The sequence below is a fragment of the Schistocerca gregaria genome, chromosome 2 (assembly GCF_023897955.1).
Source record: "Schistocerca gregaria isolate iqSchGreg1 chromosome 2, iqSchGreg1.2, whole genome shotgun sequence".
NCBI lineage: Eukaryota > Metazoa > Arthropoda > Insecta > Orthoptera > Acrididae > Schistocerca > Schistocerca gregaria.
The window spans coordinates 547,185,831-547,206,327 of record NC_064921.1 but is presented as its reverse complement, the minus strand read 5'-3'; the positions used below and the strand labels follow the sequence as shown (position 1 = coordinate 547,206,327).

The 20,497-nt window shown below is 47.3% G+C and overlaps 1 protein-coding gene across 6 annotated transcripts in view; it reads right to left on the bottom strand.

Moving 5' to 3' along the window:
- Positions 1-211: 211 nt before the first annotated feature.
- The window catches only part of LOC126331858 (ankyrin repeat domain-containing protein 29-like), a 147,045-nt gene continuing 126,759 nt past the window's right edge, over positions 212-20,497 (bottom strand). For all 6 annotated transcript variants that reach the window (XM_049996532.1, XM_049996528.1, XM_049996529.1 and 3 more), the window contains 2 exons: positions 9,612-9,865; positions 212-1,778 (listed from right to left, as the gene is read on the bottom strand). In XM_049996532.1, the coding sequence (XP_049852489.1) occupies positions 1,419-1,778; positions 9,612-9,865 (614 nt within the window). In that variant the 3' untranslated portion in view covers positions 212-1,418. The remainder of the gene's footprint in view (positions 1,779-9,611; positions 9,866-20,497) is intronic.

The following is a 20,497-nucleotide window of genomic DNA, read 5'->3' as shown; positions in this document are numbered from 1 at the left end:
ACTCAACATCGATTCACTGTCAACTAAAACCTGAATCCAGCACCAATGCTTTGTTGATACTTATACATTAGAAACGGTTCGTAACACTCATTAGTTTACCACCTGCCATTCCTCTGAAGAGCCTCGTCTCTAAACGCACATTTTCTGGCCTCTTGCGTTGTTGTAATTTCAAACATTAAAATCTGTAATAATGCTTATAGGACAATTAAAATTCTACAAAATAACCGATATTCTATTTATTGCAGCCAAAGCATACAAAACTATTCTTTATTATATATTTCTACCGACATTTGTGGTTGCGCACACGTAATAGCAGTAACTGAATATGGGATGTGTTGTTTTGCATAGTTGCTACTGACAGTTTCAGAAGAATAGTTCACTTGTTTTGAATACTGTAACAGATCTTTGCCGCAAAGATGTTTGTTGTTTCATAAACACATACAGCTTCCTGTGCAGTTTGTTTTCCGATTCAGTTGGAATAACATTATCTTGGAGCGAGGCCGTGTGCAGAGCGACGGAATTAATTTAAAATTTGTAGGTATTTCTGCAACAATTTATTAATGAGGTAGATAAATATAACATGTATACAAATGAAATTTATGTAATTTTGACGTTCTTTTACAGATGGACAGTGTTAATGTGAGAGATGTCGCTTATGCAAATGCACATTTTTCGTAACTTAATGAGTCGTATGGACTCATCAGGGAACATGCTTCTGGCGGAAATAAAAAAAAATGGATTATGAATAGCAACAAATGTCTCAGGAACTTCTAAAATGTTTTAACTATTCGAAGTAAGGCAATTTCAGGAAGATGGCAGCTCTCTGCATCGAACATGCACCACATAGCAATTACAGGAACCACATTTTAGGATCAACCGGTAGTTCATGCTCAGCATGCTTACAACACTACAAAATGACGGTGATTGATGCTAATTTCTGTTGCTCAGTGAAAGTCAGTGTCTCAAATGGAGTAACCGTCGAGGCAATGTAATTGCAGCTTCAGTTAAAAATTCAGCAATTGTCAGTTCACTCCAAGAATGAGAAGACGTCGGGATATGTTCCAACAAGACGAAGATAGAATCCACAAGCAAACTGTTGAATTAGCACCATCCCTTTTCTCACTGTCAGTTGATGTTCGTGGTGTTTCTTTCCCTAAATCTTTTGTAGTAGGTGGAGCCACATCGGGTTCCTCAATTAATGGAATGTGTGTGCGTGTCACGCGACACGGATGTTCGTAAAGTGTCGAAAATATAGGTTTTTTGTACAGTTGAAAATTCACAACTGTAACGCCTTTAGTGCCTCATATGCGGTATTCGAAATAAGAGCGACCTTTGCAGTGGAATCCGTGTGTGTTGAAGTTTGGTCGAGAGCAGACACAGGTTGAACTGAAGAACCGCGACAGTCGGCGCCGCCGTCGTCAGGCGCACGTGTCTGTGGTGTCGACGCCGAGCGTCGCACTGAGCGTGGCGAGGCCTCGCCTGCGCATGCGCCTCTCGTGCTTGCTGAGCAGCTTGGCGCACGCGAAGTGTCCCGTCTGCTGCGCCAGGTCGCGCGCAGACCGCCCGTCCGCCATGCGCAGCGCGACGTCAGCGCCCGCGGCCAACAGCTCTCGCAGCACGCCGGCGCGCCCCCACGCGGCCGCCACGTGGAGCGCTGAGCAGCCGTCGGCGTCCTGGGCGTTCACGTGGGACCCCATCGAGAAGAGCAGCCGCTGCGCCGCGCCCTCTTTGCCTTCCTGCGCTGCCGAATGAAGCGCCGTCCACCCCGTGTCTGTTACCTACGAACACATTTTTACCAGCCTGCTACAGATACACAGAAATCCAAGTGTGGAAATACAGGGTGAGCACAAGGTCTTGCCCTGGTTATAAAAAATAACAGAATAACCGTCTGACATAATAAGTTATATTTGATACCCGCCAGGGTAGCCGGGAGCGCTAATGCGCTGCTTGCTGGACTCTGGTAGGCGCGCCGGCCCCGGATCGAGTCCGCCCGGCGGATTAACGACGAGGGCCGGTATGCCGGCCGGCCTGGATGTGGTTTTTAGGCGGTTTTCCACATCCCGCTAGGTGAATACCGGGCTGTCGCAAAGTTCCGCCTCAATTACACGGCTCACAGACATTTGAAAATGTTCGCACTATTTCATAACTTACACTAGATGCAGACAGCTCGGGTACACTACTACTGTCCCGGGTGGTTCGGGGTGGCGGCAGGTAGGGCATCCGGCCACCCTTTGCCATTAACACCGCCAAAGCCGTCATAACAAAGCCGACCCCGCGTTGAAGCGGAACACAGGCCCAAGAAAGAAAGAAAGAAAATAATAAGTTACATTTGATGCCGTCACATAGGTTAGTGTTACTAGTTGTGACCAATAGATGGCGCTAGTGCCCCACAACACCGACGCGGTCTCACTTTTTACAAAAGTTCCTCTTGAAGATTCTTTGACACTGATTGGTTACATGTTTCCTGTTGATGTCACTGCTTTGTTCAGGCACGCTCTTTCCTTATTTTATGTTTAATCAAGAATATTTTTAACAGACTGACGGTGTCGCCATGGGTAGCCCCCTGTCCCCTTTGGTGGCCAACCTTTTTACGGAAGATTTTGATGAGAGACCTCTTTACTCAGCTGCCCTGGATCCAAAAGTTTTTTTTGGAGGTATGTGGATGACACTTTCACAGTATGGCCTCATGCAGAAGCTAAATTAATGGAGTTTCTACATCACCTCAACTCCATTCATAGCAACATCCGGTTCACGATGGAAATAGAAAAAGATGGTTGTTTGCCTTTCTTGGATGTCATGGTTCGAAGGAAGAATGATGGTTCTCTAGTGCATTCAGTTTACCGGAAACCCACTCATACTGATTTGTACCTGCAAGCATCGAGTTGCCATCACCCATCCCAAACCGTGAGTTTGCTTAAAACATTTGTTCATAGAGCTCGTACTGTCTCAGATCTAGATAGCTTACCTCAAGAACTCGCCCATTCAGCGAAAATGGGTATTCCGCCCTGCAGATTAACAGAGCACTAACAGTTAAAACTAAGAAGTAGGAAGTAGGAAGTGAATAAAGAGGACAACATACCGGAACAATCTTTAGCTTTTCTTCCTTTCGTTGGCAATACTTCGTTTGAAATAGCAAGAATCCTCCGAAAATTTCAGATAAAAGTGGTTTTCCCCCCACCATCGAATATTGCGGACCTTGTGGGATCAGTTAAGGACAATCTGTTTCTACGAAACCCCGGAATTTACAAGATACCGTTCCAATGTATGGTATGGCTTACATAGGTTAAACCACACGCACTGTGAAAGAACGCTGCACTGAACATCAACGTTACACCTTTTGCAGCCAAGCAAGTCCGCTATTGCTGAACATTGTAGTTCTGATGGACATTCAGTGGAGTATGAGAAAACAATGATTTTGTCCAGAGCAACGTCTTTCTGGGACTCCATTATTAAAGAATCCGTAGAAATACGACTGGCGGAAAATCTGTTAAACCGTGACAGCCGCTACCAGCTGGACAGTGCATGGATTCCCGTCATCTCCACGACTTGCTCAAATCGATGACGACAGAGTGCGTCGACGGGCGCCGCGGCAAACAGCAACGCAGAGGGCGACTGAGTTCCGCTATTCCACCAGCGAGGGCGCTGCCGGCGGGCAGCGTGGTTCATCTATCAAGTTTTCGACGCATGCGCAGAACAGTTAAAGTACGCTACATTGCTGAACGGAGGACGTTTTCGCCAGTCTGCGACAGCTCCCCTGAAGACGACTGGGAGGTGCCCAGTTGAAATATCGTGCGAAGTATTGAACGACGACTGTCTGCAAGCCCGACATTTGTTTGAACAATCACCCATCAATGTTAAGCGTAAATTTCGGGCTTCTTATGGACGCAGCCCTACTGACGTAAAATCAAAAAAAGCGATGGTATGCAAAGTTCAGCGAAACAGGCAGCGTTGAAGATCGTCCTCGAAGTGGCAGGCCTCCTGTGAGTGATGCAACTGTTGACCGTGTTCGGCAATAGTTTCAACGGAGTCCGTCTAAATCAAGTCGTCAAGCATCACGTCAACTTCAAATACCGCAAGCAAGTGTGGTGAAGATTCTTCATGAAATGCTTAGGTTGCATGCTTACGAAGTGCAAAAAGTGCAAGCCTTGCAATCGAATGATTTGCTGACACTTGCTGAATTTGCAACTGAGATTCTCAACAGGATTGATGGCGCTAACTATAGCTTAAATCCCATATGCTTCACCGATGACTCCACCTTTTATGCCAGTGGAATGCTAAATAGGTATAATGTCCGTAAATGAGGTTCAGAGTCTCCACATGCTACTGTACAGTTACAGTGAGACAGCGAAAAAGTCAATGTTTCGTGCGGCTTCATCCATAACAAGGTTTTTGGACCGTTTTTTAAATGGTTCAAATGACTGAGCACTATGGCACTTAACAGCTGACGTCATCAGTCCCCTAGAACTTAAAACTACTTTAACCTAACTAACCTAACGAATCACACACATCCATGCCCGAGGCAGGATTCGAACCTGCGACCGTAGCGGTCGCGCGGTTCCAGACTTAAGCGCCTAGAACCACTCGGCCACACTGGCCGGTATCGTTTTTTCGTTCGATGAAAAAAATCCATTACCTCTAACATTTACTTAGACGTTTTGCAATGTTTCATTGTACCACAGTTAGAAGAATATCAACCATGGATTCTTTTCCTGCTCAGTCTTTATTTCTCCAAGCACCCTGATCATTATGATTTTAAAACTCCAGATTGGTCCTTAAAAATATAAGAGGTCTGAGGAAACACTGTTTAGTCGAAATAAGGTCACCCATCAAGTACAATAGTCAAAACATTTGCAATGAACACTTACCAGTCATCACAAACGCAGGTTAGTGACAAACACAGTAACTGAAATTCAGTCGTCAGCATGGAGCCTATGATGTTAGTCAATATGAATTGGAAAACATTTGTACAAATTACATAAAAAAGCACAGTTACATTCCAGCTTGACAGTAGCACCCACAAAGACATGTATCATTGTCCATATCACAATATGCCTTACTGCACATTTTAACAAAATTTGTAGGACATCTGCAGCCATGTAACAGGTTCCCAGCGAGAAAAGAACACAACAGTTCATTTGTTGCAATTTACCTTCACTTTATACAAGCTGAACTCAGCCGATACTGGGTCAATATTCTGGCAGCGAACCTATTTGACAAGTCCAAATGCTCGCCAGGTCGGTGCCCTGTGTAATGGCAGATGTTTCCTTTCTGATGGCTCGATAGGGAAGACCGTGCTTGGAAAGCGACACCATCTGAAATGAGTCCCAGAGGGCCCCACCAGTTGCAGCCAGTGCGTATACTTCTCTGGCGGCATGTGCATGATTCGCTCGAGCCGTTAGGCGGGTTTCAGGCGGTTTAGTGACGTGACAGAATTGAACCATCACAGTTCCTCTCGACCAAGTTTTACTATATCGACATAAATTTTCAAGTAAACACCATTTTGCGACGGGCAGAGCGTGATGAAGTGGCATCTACTCAGTTCTTTAAGGTGCGACTGGAGACCCTTGGACGGAAAGTTATTTTTGATGTACAAGGAATGTCAAACTCTCACAGGACATAGGCGACAAAAACCAAGAGGAAAATTGACAAAGGAAAGGAGAGATGAGAGGGATTATTGGGCACAGATCAAGAACCCCGCTAATCTTAATGACTCTTACCAAAGCTCTCGTACTACCGGAGGAGAGGATGAGGAAAAGAAGTTTTTAGATGGACATATGAATGAGATTTTGGAACATTCTCCCATATGACGTAGACTTGAGGAGTCTTTGAGGCAGATGCAGACACCTCTGACCCAGCTGTGAAGGCAGCTACAGCCTCTCACACAGTGTTCGCATGCCAGAGGCCAATTAAAGACAGCAGGTATAATGTTTGTCTTCTGACGACGCATTGATGCAGTGAGCTGGAAAAAGGACCAGATCGGTAGTTGTGAGCAGGCGGTGTTAAGTACTGGAGGTGTGACTGTAGTGAGGCAAAATTGTTGCGTTAAGAACTGCAACAGAGCAACATCTCTAAATCAAGTATTCAAGATATTCTGCAGAATTCTTTGAAGAAGAAAAGAGTGTGTGCAAAGTTTGTGTTGCACAGACAAAAACAATGCCATGTGTATGCAAGCTGGGACTTTATTGAAATGAAATACACGAACAATTTTTTCTGAAAAATATTTTCACTGCTGCTGCAACTTGACAATAGAGCCGCGAAACTTTTATTTCTTCATTAGCACTGGGAATTTTTTTGCTAGTGAACATAAAGAAGAATGTACAAGTGAGATTAGACATCATCAGCAAGTGAGCCATAATACAAATCTCAAGGTGTAATTGTTACCAGAGTAAAAAACACATGGCATCAAAGAATTAACCCTGGTACGCATACCCTGGGTTCAATGGATCCCGAGAGGGTTGTCACTTTTAATTGCTATATGAGAGGCATAAAACTGACCCCCTACTCATCAGCTATGCTCTCTCCCGGTATTTAATAACTTATTAAATGTACCAATTGCAGTTTATACCTTAGTTTGAGAGTGGTCTGACCCTCTCTCAGATTAATGGTCGTATTTTAGGTCATGATCTCAGTGTACTTCATTATGTGTGGCTTATGATTTTTTTTGACTGGAATACTCTCTTTCAAATTCTGCAGGTGGCATGGGGAAAAATACAGGGAGCGAAAGGCTATTTACAATTTGTACAGAAACCAAATGGCAGTCATAAAAGTCCAGGGGCATGAAAGGGAAGCAGTGGTTGGGAAAGGAGTGAGACAGGGTTGTAGCCTCTCCCCGATGTTATTCAATCTGTATATTGAGCAAGCAGTAAAGGAAACAAAAGAAAAATTTGGAGTAGGTATTAAAATTGATGGAGAAGAAGTAAAAACTTTGAGGTTCGCCGATGACATTGTAATTCTGTCAGAGACGACAAAGGACTTGGAAGAGCAGTTGAACGGAATGGACAGTGTCTTGAAAGGAGGGTATAAGATGAACATCAACAAAAGAAAAACGAGGATAATGGAATGCAGTCAAATTAAATAGGGTGATGCTGAGGGAATTGGATTAGGAAATGAGACACTTAAAGTAGTACAGGAGTTTTTCTATTTAGGAAGTAAAATAACTGATGGTGGTCGAAGTAGAGAGGATATAAAATGTAGACTGGCAATGGCAAGGAAAGCGTTTCTGAAGAAAAAGTTGTTAACATCGAATATAGATTTATGTATCAGGAAGTCGTTTCTGAAAGTATTTGGAGTGTAGCCATGTATCGAAGTGAAACATGGACGATAAATAGTTTGGACAAGAAGAGAATAGAAGCTTTTGAAATGTGGTGCTACAGAAGAATGCTGAAGATAAGGTGGATAGATCACGTAACTAATGAGGAGGTATTGAATAGCATGGGGGAGAAGAGAAGTTTGTGGCACAACTTGACTAGACGAAGGGATCGGTTGGTAGGACATGTTTTGAGGCATCAAGGGTTGACAAATTTAGCATTGGAGGGCAGCGTGGAGGGTAAAAATCGTAGAGGGAGACCAAGAGATGAATACACTAAGCAGATTCAGAAGGATGTAGGTTGCAGTAGGTACTGGGAGATCAAGAAGCTTGCACAGGATAGAGTAGCATGGAGAGCTGCATCAAACCAGTCTCAGGACTGAAGACAACAACAACATGATTTTTTTTTACGAGGAAATTGTGGGCAGAATATTCTTTCAAAAATTGGAAATGGTCAGCCCAGAAAAATTAGGTCTTTCTGTAAATGAGGGACAGTAGTCCTCTCTAGGTAGACCTTTTTTGCCGAAACATGTCCATGCTTACTGTAGGAACGACACCTTCATAGTATAAAATAATCTTTTTCAGACAATAGAGATTTTAAGTCACTGATTGTCTCCTCTCAGGAAGTGGAGGCATGCTCCTCCAGCGTGAAACACTTGTGCTCTGCATGGATTATCTAACAGGCCAACAGAACATTCAATAGGGGGCATTCAATGAGTGGAGGGTCGTTCGATTGGTTTGTGCGATGTGGGGGCAGTTTCATTTTTGCTAATTCGGCTTCTATATCGACGCTTGGTGGAATGTGATTGTGATTCTCTGCCTCCCCCGTCTTCTGATCCTCCCCTGACGGAGAACTTCAGGTCTTTCCGTAGTGTGCGAGACTTGTAGTCTGTATCTTGTGGTGGACTTAGAGACATGGCAGTTTCCAACTGTATCGACAGTGGAACTGCACGTTATCTTGGACGTATCGTGTGTCATTAGGGTGAAGGTATTTGTCCTGAATTGACTGTACGGTGTCTGGCAATTCCATCACACACCGTCGTGCCTGAGAGTTAAATTGCGTTGGCTAGATCAGCGAACGGGTGCACCTCACATTGAAAAAAGCCGGGATTTCAGTGCTCTGATAGGGAAGTTTACCGCGTTCTGATAATTAGAACGCCAGACCGCGTAGTTTGAAAATGTTCGTGGATGCGTCAGAACATTACAGCTGCTGCAGTGTTTCGCTCCTCGTACACAGTGCGTCGTTTTCTGCTGCCGCCTGAATCAAGGTGAAAGGATAAAATACTGCTGCACCAGCGAAGGATTGTTAAATGATATCCACAGATCCCTGTTCTCAGGTGACCCATAGTTTGTGGTATACTTGGTTGTTGTTTAGTCCATTGGAATAGAGTTGGGCCTCACAGCGGATTCATACAGATTGCGTTGTAAAAGGGATTAATTCAGGGGATTAATACAAGGAAGAATTTGTGCAGCTACCACCCAAATGTAAGCTTTGCGAATCAGACATCATCGCCTTTCTGATACGGTTAACATTCACGCTTTCCATGCTGACCTCAAAAGAGGCTGGCAATGACTACCGGAAAACGTGCCCGTTTTCAGATGAGGCGACGTTCCACTTCTATGGACAAGTGAAACTCGACAAAGTCAGGATTTTGGGCTTATAAACCCACACCTCGCACATGAACATATCCGTGATAGTTCTGAGATTAATGTTTAGCGTGGACTAATCCACGGTAAGTTGACAGGTTCATTTTTTTTCGCAGAGAAAACGACAAAGAGGAATGTTTCTCTGGGCCAGCTCTAGCTGGAAGAGATGCACATTCTAGTCATGTTGCGTGCTGAACGGTATTTCCTGAGAGGTGGGTGGGTCGTGTTGGTCACATCGCATGGCTTTCTCACTCACCCGATGTAACGCCATTGCACGTCTTCTTGTGGGGTTACGTCACCGATAATGTGTACACGATAACAGCCAATAATGTTGCTGCCATGAATCAATGAATCAATCAGAACTGTCAATGGTTCAACACTGCCCCGTAAATGGGCTGAATACTAATATATCCTGGATGATTTATGAGCAATGAGTTGGGACGCACACTGAAATCCGGCTAACAGGTGATTGGGGGGGGGGGGGGGGGGAGGGGGGGGCTGAGGGCTGGTAGAAGCTTAACAAATAACGATACTCTCTCTCTCCAACACTCGTAGATCCCAAGTTAAGAGTTTTAGAAATGATAGCACGACTTTATCGTCATCCTGAATATTATGAGTTTATACACACACAGTTACAGCAACTGGTAGGCAGTCCTACCTGCTTGGGGTCCGCGCCGGCGGTCAGCAGCAGCTGCACGATGAGCACGTGGCCGTCCTCTGCCGCGACGTGCAGCGGCGTGTAGCCGCCGGGCCCCGGGGTCCCGGGTTTGGCGCCCGCCTGCAGCAGCGTGCGCACCGCGCCCACGTGGCTCCCCTGCACGGCCGTGTAGAGCGCCGTGAAGCCCAGGTCGTTTTGCACCTCCAGCGGCGCGTCCTTCGCCGACGCCAGCAGCTGCACGCACTTGATGTTGCCTGCCCAAAGTCGAAACGCAGGTCACACTCGCTTCCTCTCCGTCCTGCTCTTAATAATAGACATTCTTGGTTGGAAATAGCATTTTTTACGATGTAGTCAATTTTGTCCAATATTTTTCCACTCAGTAGAATGCATATTTTAAGAGTGGGTCTGAAAAATCTGGTAAATAGATACCTGCAGCTTCGATGACTTCATTAGATTCAAAACATTTTCTAGCCACTATTTCATTTATTTGATCTATATACAAAAGACGATTGAGTCTGAGCCCTGCGTGGCCGCTGTTCCCGCCATCGTGTATTTTACACCCTGCTTTTCATGTACTTCCCCCTCACTATGTTAATTTTAATTACTACTGTCACTGAGTGCACTATTTTACCGTGTTTCAAATTCAGGTGTACCAGCGGAATTTTTTGACTAGTGGCCGTTAGTGTTCCGTTTATCTTCTCTTTTTTTAAAATTTTGCAAAATTAATTTTTAAATTTATCTTTCAAGCTTAAACGTTACGGTCTTCTGCCTTTAATGATTATGGTGACATATTTTAAAATTTTGAAACTTAACTGTGGCCTTTAAAAATGGTTCAAATGGCTTTGAGCACTATGGGACTTAACATCTGAGGTCATCAGTCCCCTAGACTAAGAACTAATTAAACCTCTTTAACCTAAGGGCATCACACACATCCATGCCCGAGACAGGATTCGAACCTGCGACCGTAGCAGTCGCGCGGTTCCGGACTGTAGCGCCCAGAACCGCGAGACCACACCGACCGGCAATTGTGGCCTTCAGCCATTGGCATTGTACCTTGCCTATGTTTCTCTATATACTTTGCTGTGATTTTTTAAAATTATTTTATTACTATGTTAATTGGATTTTTATCTTGTTGATTTGTTAAGATTTCTTGTTTGGAGGCCCTCAGCCACGAAAGAGTTGCATCGGTAAAGGTCCGGCTATGTGCCGCTATGGTTGTAAAAGTTATTAAATTACAGTTAGAAGGTGAAACTGATCCCAACCGATTTGGCCCTTTCCACAATCCTAATTACCTTCTCTGGGCAGCGGGTTTCCTGGGCGTACCATAGTCCGTATGTCGGTGAAGTTGAAGCAAACAATCAGCTGTACAGAATGGACGAATACTCGATAATACTACACGGTCCAGTCATAATGTGGCCACCTCCTATGTTCGACGTCAACGTGCAATACCCACAATCAGACGGCATGTGGCAGGTAGCAATGCTATCGGTGGACCGTATATAAAGGGTATCGAGGGAACGCTGAAAATAGTGCAGTCGTTGTCGAAATGCGGAAACGAAGCAATTTATCTCATGCCCTAAAGGGAATGATCATTGGCTCTCGGTGGAAGCTTTTTCGGAACGGCTAAGTTTATAAACTGTTTGCCTGCCGCCGTGGTTGAAGTACACCGTGAATGGCGAAATGGTGCAAATCAAAACCGGCACTGAGGCAACTGTAGTGTACCGTGGGGCATAGAGGACAGAACTGAACAACGGCTGTGGAGACATGCAAACGTGCATCTGTCGAACAGCCGACCGTCAAGAGGAAAACCAAGGGACTACCAACAGTGTCTCCTCAACTACCGTTCAACGAACGTTGCTATCTATGGGCCTCCGTAGCAGGCGCCTAGTTCATGCACCAACGCTGACTGCTGTTCGTCGGCGATGAAGGCTGGAATTTGCCCTCCAGTACCGCAACTGGACGTTGTGAGGTGCCTCTTACGTGAGGAAGGCATTTTTACCAGTTTTAATAAATTATTCTCTCTTACTGATGTATTCACGATAGGAAGTGCTGTAGTCCGTAGCCGGCCATGAGTCGAAGAGCATTTCGCACGCTGGCTGGCTATGTGACGAAGCGACCATATGTCGCTCGTAGTGGGGTGGGGCTCGGCGCTGGACCGTAGCAACAAGCGTCAGCCTGGGAAATATACATGACGGAAAGTACCGCCATCTTGGCGCCAAAGTCGCCGATTTTGTTTATTTATGTTTAATAATTAAATTCATTTATGACAACATGACTACTAGGAGAAGCCTCTGGATGTTTAAAATTATTTTTCATAATTTTGTCTCGTTAAAATTCACACCCGTTCATTAACAAATGCGTATCTTAGTAAGTACGAATTTGATGGGAAATCCACGAACTGTGACGAAACTAGTAAGAGATACGGACTGCGCGCCAAAGTCGGTAGTCGGCGTTAAGAGCTCTTCCTGTCTTTTTCGATGGTAGCCATGCTCTCGGTTACGAGTAGTTTGTGACACGAGTGTTTCATTATTGATCTAATAGGAATAAAATTGATATTACGGCATTCTGAATGTTAATTTGGAGTAACTAGATACCCCAAAGTTGATGGACAGCAATTTCAGATAATTAGCTTCCACCGACCGAGACATCCAAAGCGACAATGAAGAATCTGCACGAGACGACATTTACTAGAGCTGCACCGCGCACAGGTAGGAGGAAATTCGACGACACAACACACCAAGGTGGATTAAGGACAGCAAAAGCTAATAACAGTATCAGTTTAGAAGCGAGGGGATGTTGCAACGTCCAATAAATGGCGACAGGTGGCCTTTTCAGATGAATCACGTTTTGTGCTCCATCGCACAGACGGCCGCGGCGTGTGCAGCGTGAAACGTCTGAAAGCGAACACCTAACCACCAGGAAGCAGCTTTATGGTCTGGGGAATGCCTTCGCCGCATTCCCTGGGTTATTTAGTCATTGTGGAAGGCACAATGGATCAACGCAAGTACGCAGCTATCCTTCGGAGCCACTCCCAAGCCTACGTGCAGTCTTTTCCTCGGCACGATGGAACCTACCAGCAGGACAATGCAACGTGTCACACGGCTCGCAGCGGACGTGCGTGGTTCGAAGAGCACCAAGACGAGTTTACCGTACTGCCCTGCTCACCAAATTCCCCCTGTTGAAACTCAGTCCAGTGTCTGGGGGACACGTCAGTCGGGCTGTTCTCGCCATAGATCCTTAACGAAGGAATCTGGCCCAGCTGGCTACGGCACTGGAGTCTGCACGGCTCCACATCCCTGTCGGTACCTTCCAGAACCTCAATGATCCTCTTCCTGCACGGCTCGCGCTGCAGAAGGTGGTTATTCAGGTATCTGACGGGTGGTCAAATTAATGTGACTGAACGGTGTATGAAGCTTTAGGAAAGGGAGGAAAACTGTATAAGAAAAATAAATTAGGAATGTGTCAGATATAAGAAGTAAACTTATCTGAAATATTTCAATAGTGACAAGACTTAGTATGAACTAGAATATAAAAGAAAACATGAAACAGTACCAAGATAAATAAGAAAATTGAGGAAAGAGATTAGGAAAAATCTCACTGAAGTTGAGGCTGACCAACATGGTAAAAAGATAAGCCTTTTAAAATAATTTAATTCCTCAACCGAAATGAAATACACAAGGTAATAAATGTCATATCGATAGAAGAATGCGGAAAACACTATAAAGAATTTTGACAACAAACGTTACAACATAAAATGTGGTCAGTTGCTGCATTTCGTAAACTAACGGTCGAGAGACATGGCCCGTGTATAGAACTGGTACCTGTACACGAAGTCATGGAAGCACTGAAAGAGTCTATTAATATGAAGTCACCAGATAGAGTTGGTTGGTTGGTTGATTGGGGTTGAAGGGACCAAACAGCAAGGTCATCAGTCCCTTGTTACAAAGGCGGTCAGTTCCGACAGAGGGACAGCTCAGAAGAGTCAAAAACGATAAAAGGTAAAAGGTAAAAGGTAAAAGGTAAAAGGCTAAAAAAGTGCAGTTGTGTCGTCAATGATAAAAACACAAGGAGGGAAGTCAGTAAATGGGCAACCTCAAGAGAGGAAATATCCCACCTGTGATGCAGTACAAGCAAGACCACATGCTATTTAAAAGCGTTCAACCGCCAGAGTGTAAAAGGGAGGATTGTAGAAGGGATTAAACAAACCTAAAAGGCGATAAAAACAGTAAAAGGGAAAAAAGAAGGAACATGGCCAGGGAGGGGAGTCAGGAATCTCCAAGCACAGCCTACAGTGGGAGACATCCCAACCCTCACCGCCCTGCCCCTACTCCAGAGGGAGATGAAAATCCTTAAAACTGAGAATAAAAACCACTTTCACGGAGGAAACTGAGAACCAGTTCAACCATCCGGGAATCGTCTGCTAATATTAAGGGTAAAGTGCAGGGAAGTCTGTACTTAGTACGCAAAGCTAAAAGAAGGGGGCATTCCACCAAAATGTGGGCCACTGACTGGAAAGCTCCACAACCACAAAGTGGGGGTGGCTCACCACGCAAAAGAAAACCATGGGTCAGCCTGGTATGGCCGATGCGAAGACGACAGAGGGTGGTTGAGTCCTTTCGCGAGAGGCGTAAGGAAGAACGCCATGGGACAGGTGTCACCTTAATCGCACGAAGTTTATTAGACAAGGGAGTAGCCTCCCAGGATGTGCCCCTTAATGGCGCAAAGTGGGATTTGAGATGAAGCCGTAAATCCGCCACAGGAGGGGTGACAGGGAATGGGGGATAAGTGACTGCTCCCCCAGCCAAACGATCAGCAAGCTCATTTCCTTGGATGCCCACATGGCCAGGGACCCAAAGGAAGCTAACAGAACAAGCAGCATGGTGGAGATCAGCGAGATGGTCATGGATGGAGGAGACCAAGGGATGACGGGAGAAACACTGGTCAAGTGCCTGAAGGCCACTCATTGAGTCTGTACATAACAAAACGCGATTGAGCTTGGACTGTTTAATAAAGGCCAGGGCCCGGGAGACCGCCATCAATTCCGCAGTGAACACCCCACATGCATTTGGCAGGAGATGATTTTCCATGCCTACAGAGGAGGTGAAGGCATAGCCCACACGATCAGCAGATTTAGAGCCATCAGTGTAAAAAACAACAGCATCCCGAAACTCAGATAAAATGCGGCGGAAAAAACAACGGAACACCATCGGGGGAACGGAATCTTTCGGACCTCGGCAGAGATCCATCCGAACTCGGGGCCGAGGAACTAACCAAGGAGGTGTGTTGGGGAGGGAACGTGGGATACAGGAAAAGGAAGGAAGCTGAAAATCACGGCGGAGAGACGCTAGGCGGAGCCCAACCGGTAAACCCGCCCGAGGGCGGGAGTCAGGTGGGCGACTTCCTTGGGCAGGGAACAGGATAGAATAGGAAGGATGAGTGGGAGAGGAACGGACAGCGATTGCATACGAAACCAGAAGCTGGGAGCGCCGAACGGAAAGTGGGGGGATCCCAGCCTCAACCAGGAGACTATCAACAGGGCTAGTCGGGAAGGCACCGATGGCCAAACGGATACCACGATGGTGGACCGGATCCAAGAGGCGCAATGTAGAAGGGGCAGCTGAACCGTAAACTTGACAACCATAGTCCAAGCGAGACAACACTAAGGCCCGATAAAGGTGGAGGAGAGTGGAACGGTCAGCACCCCAAGAGGTGTGGGCAAGGAAGCGAAGGACGTTTAGTTTACGGAAACATCCTATCTTCAGGCGTCTGATATGAGGCAGCCAAGTGAGCTTGTTGTCGAAAAGAAGGCCAAGGAAACGAAACTGTGGGACCACAGGTAATCGTTGTGCATTGAGATAGAGCTCTGGATCGGGGTGGACTGTCACACGGCGACAAAAGTGGACCACTCGCGATTTTAAAGGAGAAAACTGAAATCCGTGTGAGATGGTCCATGCAGAGGCACGCCGTATAGCACCCTGGAGCTGCCGCTCTGCAGCGGCCATCGAAGAGGAACTAACCCAAATGCAGAAATCATCCACATACAGAGCAGGAGTGACCAAAGGACCGACGGAGGCCACAAGTCCATCTATAGCAATGAGGAACAGAAGTACAGTCAATACGGAACCCTGAGGGATGCCATTCTCCTGGGTTCGCGGAGAACTTAAAACTGTACCAACCCTAACCCTAAACGAACGATGAAACAAGAACTGGCGGATAAAAATCGGGAGTGCGCCCCGAAGACCCCACTCATGAAGTGTAAGTAAGATATGATGGCGCCAAGCCGTATCATAGGCCTTGCGAAGGTCGAAAAATACAGCAACCAAATGGCGGCGCTGGGAAAAGGCCTGCCGAACTGCGGATTCCAAGCGAAGTAAATGATCGATCGGAGACCGTCCCTCTCGGAAGCCACACTGGTAAGGGGACAACAGACGCCGAGATTCGAGGACCCAAGTGAGCCGACGGGCTACCATCCGTTCAAGTAACTTACAAACAACGTTCGTCAGACTAATTGGCCGATAGCTGTCGACGAACAGGGGGTTCTTACCGGGCTTAATGACGGGAACCACGATGCTATCCCTCCATTGAGAAGGGAAGTCACCCTGGAGCCAAATACGGTTTAATACCCGGAGAAGATGTCGCTGTTGTGGAGCACTGAGATGTTGAAGCAGTTGGTTATGAATGGAGTCTGGGCCAGGGGCCGTATCATGAGAAGAGGAGAGTGCGGAATGAAGTTCCCATTCAGTAAAAGCGTCGTTGTATGATTCTGACTGGCTGGGGGTAAAACATAAGGCGGAAGCTTCGGCCCGCTGTTTCTGGGGAAGGAAAGCAGCCGGATAGGAGGCTGATGCCGACGCTGTTGCAAAATGGGTCGCAAGGTGTTCCGCGAGAATCAACGGGTCCGTGCAAAGGCCATCCGGGAGGTGAAGACCCGGGAGGGTAGACTGCCGATGGCAACCTTGGAGAGAGCGAAGTGTAGCCCATACCCGCGACAGAGGGACAGCAGAACCGAGGGAAGAAACAAAGCGTTCCCAACACATCCGTTTGCTCCGTTTGATTAAGTAACGGGCTTTTGCGCGAAGGCGTTTAAAGGTAATAAGATTGGCAACGGATGGATGCCTCTTAAGGTGTTGCAAAGCTCGACGGCGATCACGGATGGCAACGGCAATGTCCGAACTCCACCAAGGGACCTGCCGGCGGCGAAATGGTCCAGATGAGCGCGGGATAGCAAGGTTAGCAGCGTGAACAATCGCGTCAGACATGTCACGTATGACATCATCAATACCATCCGACAATGAGGGAGAAAAAACGACCTGTGCAGTATACAGAGGCCAATTGGCACGTTGGAAGGACCAACGAGGTGATCTGTCCATGGGGGAGCGGGAAGGGAGCGAGAGAATCAACGGGAAGTGGTCACTATCGCAAAGGTCGTCGTGCGGTGACCATTTTAGGGAAGGGAGGAGGGAGGGAGAAGAGAGAGAAAGATCAATGGCAGAAAAGCTACCATGACCGGCACTGAAATGGGTAGGGGAGCCATCGTTAAGAAGGCACAAGTCGTGGTCGGTAATAAACTGGTCAATGAGATGACCCCGACTAGATGGAAATGCACTGCCCCACAAGGGATGATGTGCATTAAAATCGCCAAGTATAAGGAAGGGAGGGGGAAGTTGCTGAAGGAGGGCACTTAAGGAGGCAGGTGTAGGAGTTCTGTCAGGAGGGAGATACAGATTGCAAATTGTGACCCCAGAGTCCAGGTGGATCCTAACAGCAACTGCTTCCAATGTAGTTTGGAGAGGAATCCACGTGCTGGCAATGTCCGTTCGGACCAACGTGCAAACTCCGCCAGACGCCCGTAGGGGGCCGACCCGATTTCGACAGAAAGCACGGAAGCCACGGAGGGTTGGTGAGTGACCACCAGTAAAATGAGTTTCTTGTAGAACCACACAAGCCGCAGAGTAAAACGAAAGAAGGGATTGCAACTCCGGTAGGTGACGGTAATAGCCATTACAGTTCCATTGGATAGCCAAAGAACGATGAGTCAATTGGGGGGTGAACAGGCTAATGTCAGTCATGCTGGTGGGTCACCACCCGTCACCGACAAGGAGGGGGCGACATCCATGAATAACAGGTCAGAGACAGGTTGTGAAGATGGGGACGAGACCTCTGGCGACACCAGAGACTCCTTGTCCCGGGACTTGTGCTTCTTCTTTCTTTCTGTTTGGGATCGTGGAGGGCTGTGCAACAAAATGGAACCAGCCACAGCAAGATCGGGAACAGAAAGAGAGCGGGCGATCTGGGGGCCCGCAGACCGTGGTTCTCGTGGTGGCCGCGTGGCAGCAGACCTTTGGCCTGGAAGGTGCCGGGAAGGGGGATCCCGCGAGGGGCGCCCATGACCGGCAGACGCCGAAGAAGCAGGACACTTCTCCAGCCGGGGAGAGGAAGCGGTGCCCGGAGGGGATGGTGTGGGAACCGCAGGGGGAGGGGGGAGGAAAGGGGTTCGGGACTGGGGTAAGGAATGAGGAGGAGGGGGTGAAGATACTACTGAAGCATAACTAGTTGTCAGGGTCACTGGATGAAGGCGTGTATACTTTTTACGGGCCTCGGTATAGGTGAGACGATCAAGAGTCTTATACTCCTGTATCTTTTTCTCTTTCTGATACACTGGGCAATCCAGTGACCGTGAAGAATGATTCCCACGACAATTTACGCACACAGGAGGGGGAACACAGGAACTTCCCTCATGGAACGGATGTCCACAGTCACCACAGAGGGGGGCCTGCGAACAGCGCGAAGACATGTGGCCAAAACGCAAACACTTGAAACATCGCATAGGTGGTGGGATGTATGGCTTCACGTCACACCGATAGACCATAATCTTGACCTTCTCAGGGAGGGTGTCCCCTTCAAAGGCCAAGATAAAGGCACCAGTGTCAACGCGGTTGTCCTTCGGACCCCTCTGAACCCGCCGAACAAAGTGAACCCCCCGCCGGCTTAGATTGTCCCGAAGTTCCTCATCAGATTGAAGGAGGAGGTCTCTATGGAAAATTACACCTTGCACCATGTTCAAGGACTGGTGTGGGGTAATTGACACAGGAATCGTACCAAGATGGGTACAGGCACGGAGAGCTGCAGACTGGGTAGCTGAAGCAGTTTTAATCAACAGCGACCCAGACCGCATCTTGCTGATAGAATCCACCTCGCCAAACTTGTCTTCGATGTGTTCAACAAAAAACATAGGTTTCGTATGAGTAAAAGTATCCCCATCAGTTCTGGCGCAAACCAGATAGCGAGGGAAAGGTTTCACCCCCAGCCGACGAGCCTGGCCCTCCTCCCAGGGGGTAGCCACGGAAGGGAAGGCGGAAGGGGCAGAGGAAGCAGCACGTGAAGAATCTTTTCCAATCAAAGAGACGGCCAGAGAACGGCCAGAGTTGTGGACTCTTATGCGTTTCATGAGCATAGTGTCCGCCCTGATACCACCCACTCCGATCAGGGGCTCTCCTCATGGGCGCCACCCAGCCACAGCAAGGGCCGTCTGGCACGGCGGCCATTGCTGGGAGTTCCGATGCTCCAGGACGACAAGCAACCACTCCTAGGCTTACATGAGGAGGTCACAGCTCAGGTATCAGACGTGTGATCCCTGTGTTTTCAGGGGGCTCAACCAAAGGGGTACATAGCGACCCCACCACACGGGCTGGCTACCGTGCTGGCTATGGACCCTAGCGTCAAACAACGACGTAAAGGAAACGATGGAATCAATGATGATGGCACACGCCGGAGACACTAGGTAAGGTGCTCTTCCCCAAATGGCTCACACTACGGAAGAAAATTTAGTGATGGAGGTCAAACCCCAGAGGGGACCAGAGAATACCAAAAGGATGAAGGAATTACAGAACAAGGCCGAATTGCAAGGTCAACAGAACCAGGAGAATAGCAGGGTCAACATAAGTAGGGACACCATAAGTAGGGACACCATAAGTAGGGACACCATAAGTAGGGACACCATAAGTAGGGACACCATAAGTAGGGACACCATAAGTAGGGACACCATAAGTAGGGACACCATAAGTAGGGACACCATAAGTAGGGACACCATAAGTAGGGACACCATAAGTAGGGACACCATAAGTAGGGACACCATAAGTAGGGACACCATAAGTAGGGACACCATAAGTAGGGACACCATAAGTAGGGACACCATAAGTAGGGACACCATAAGTAGGGACACCATAAGTAGGGACACCATAAGTAGGGACACCATAAGTAGGGACACCATAAGTAGGGACACCATAAGTAGGGACACCATAAGTAGGGACACCATAAGTAGGGACACCATAAGTAGGGACACCATAAGTAGGGACACCATAAGTAGGGACACCATAAGTAGGGACACCATAAGTAGGGACACCATAAGTAGGGACACCATAAGTAGGGACACCATAAGTAGGGACACCATAAGTAGGGACACCATAAGTAGGGACACCATAAGTAGGGACACCATAAGTAGGGACACCATAAGTAGGGACACCATAAGTAGGGACACCATAAGTAGGGACACCATAAGTAGGGACACCATAAGTAGGGACACCATAAGTAGGGACACCATAAGTAGGGACACCATAAGTAGGGACACCATAAGTAGGGACACCATAAGTAGGGACACCATAAGTAGGGACACCATAAGTAGGGACACCATAAGTAGGGACACCATAAGTAGGGACACCATAAGTAGGGACACCATAAGTAGGGACACCATAAGTAGGGACACCATAAGTAGGGACACCATAAGTAGGGACACCATAAGTAGGGACACCATAAGTAGGGACACCATAAGTAGGGACACCATAAGTAGGGACACCATAAGTAGGGACACCATAAGTAGGGACACCATA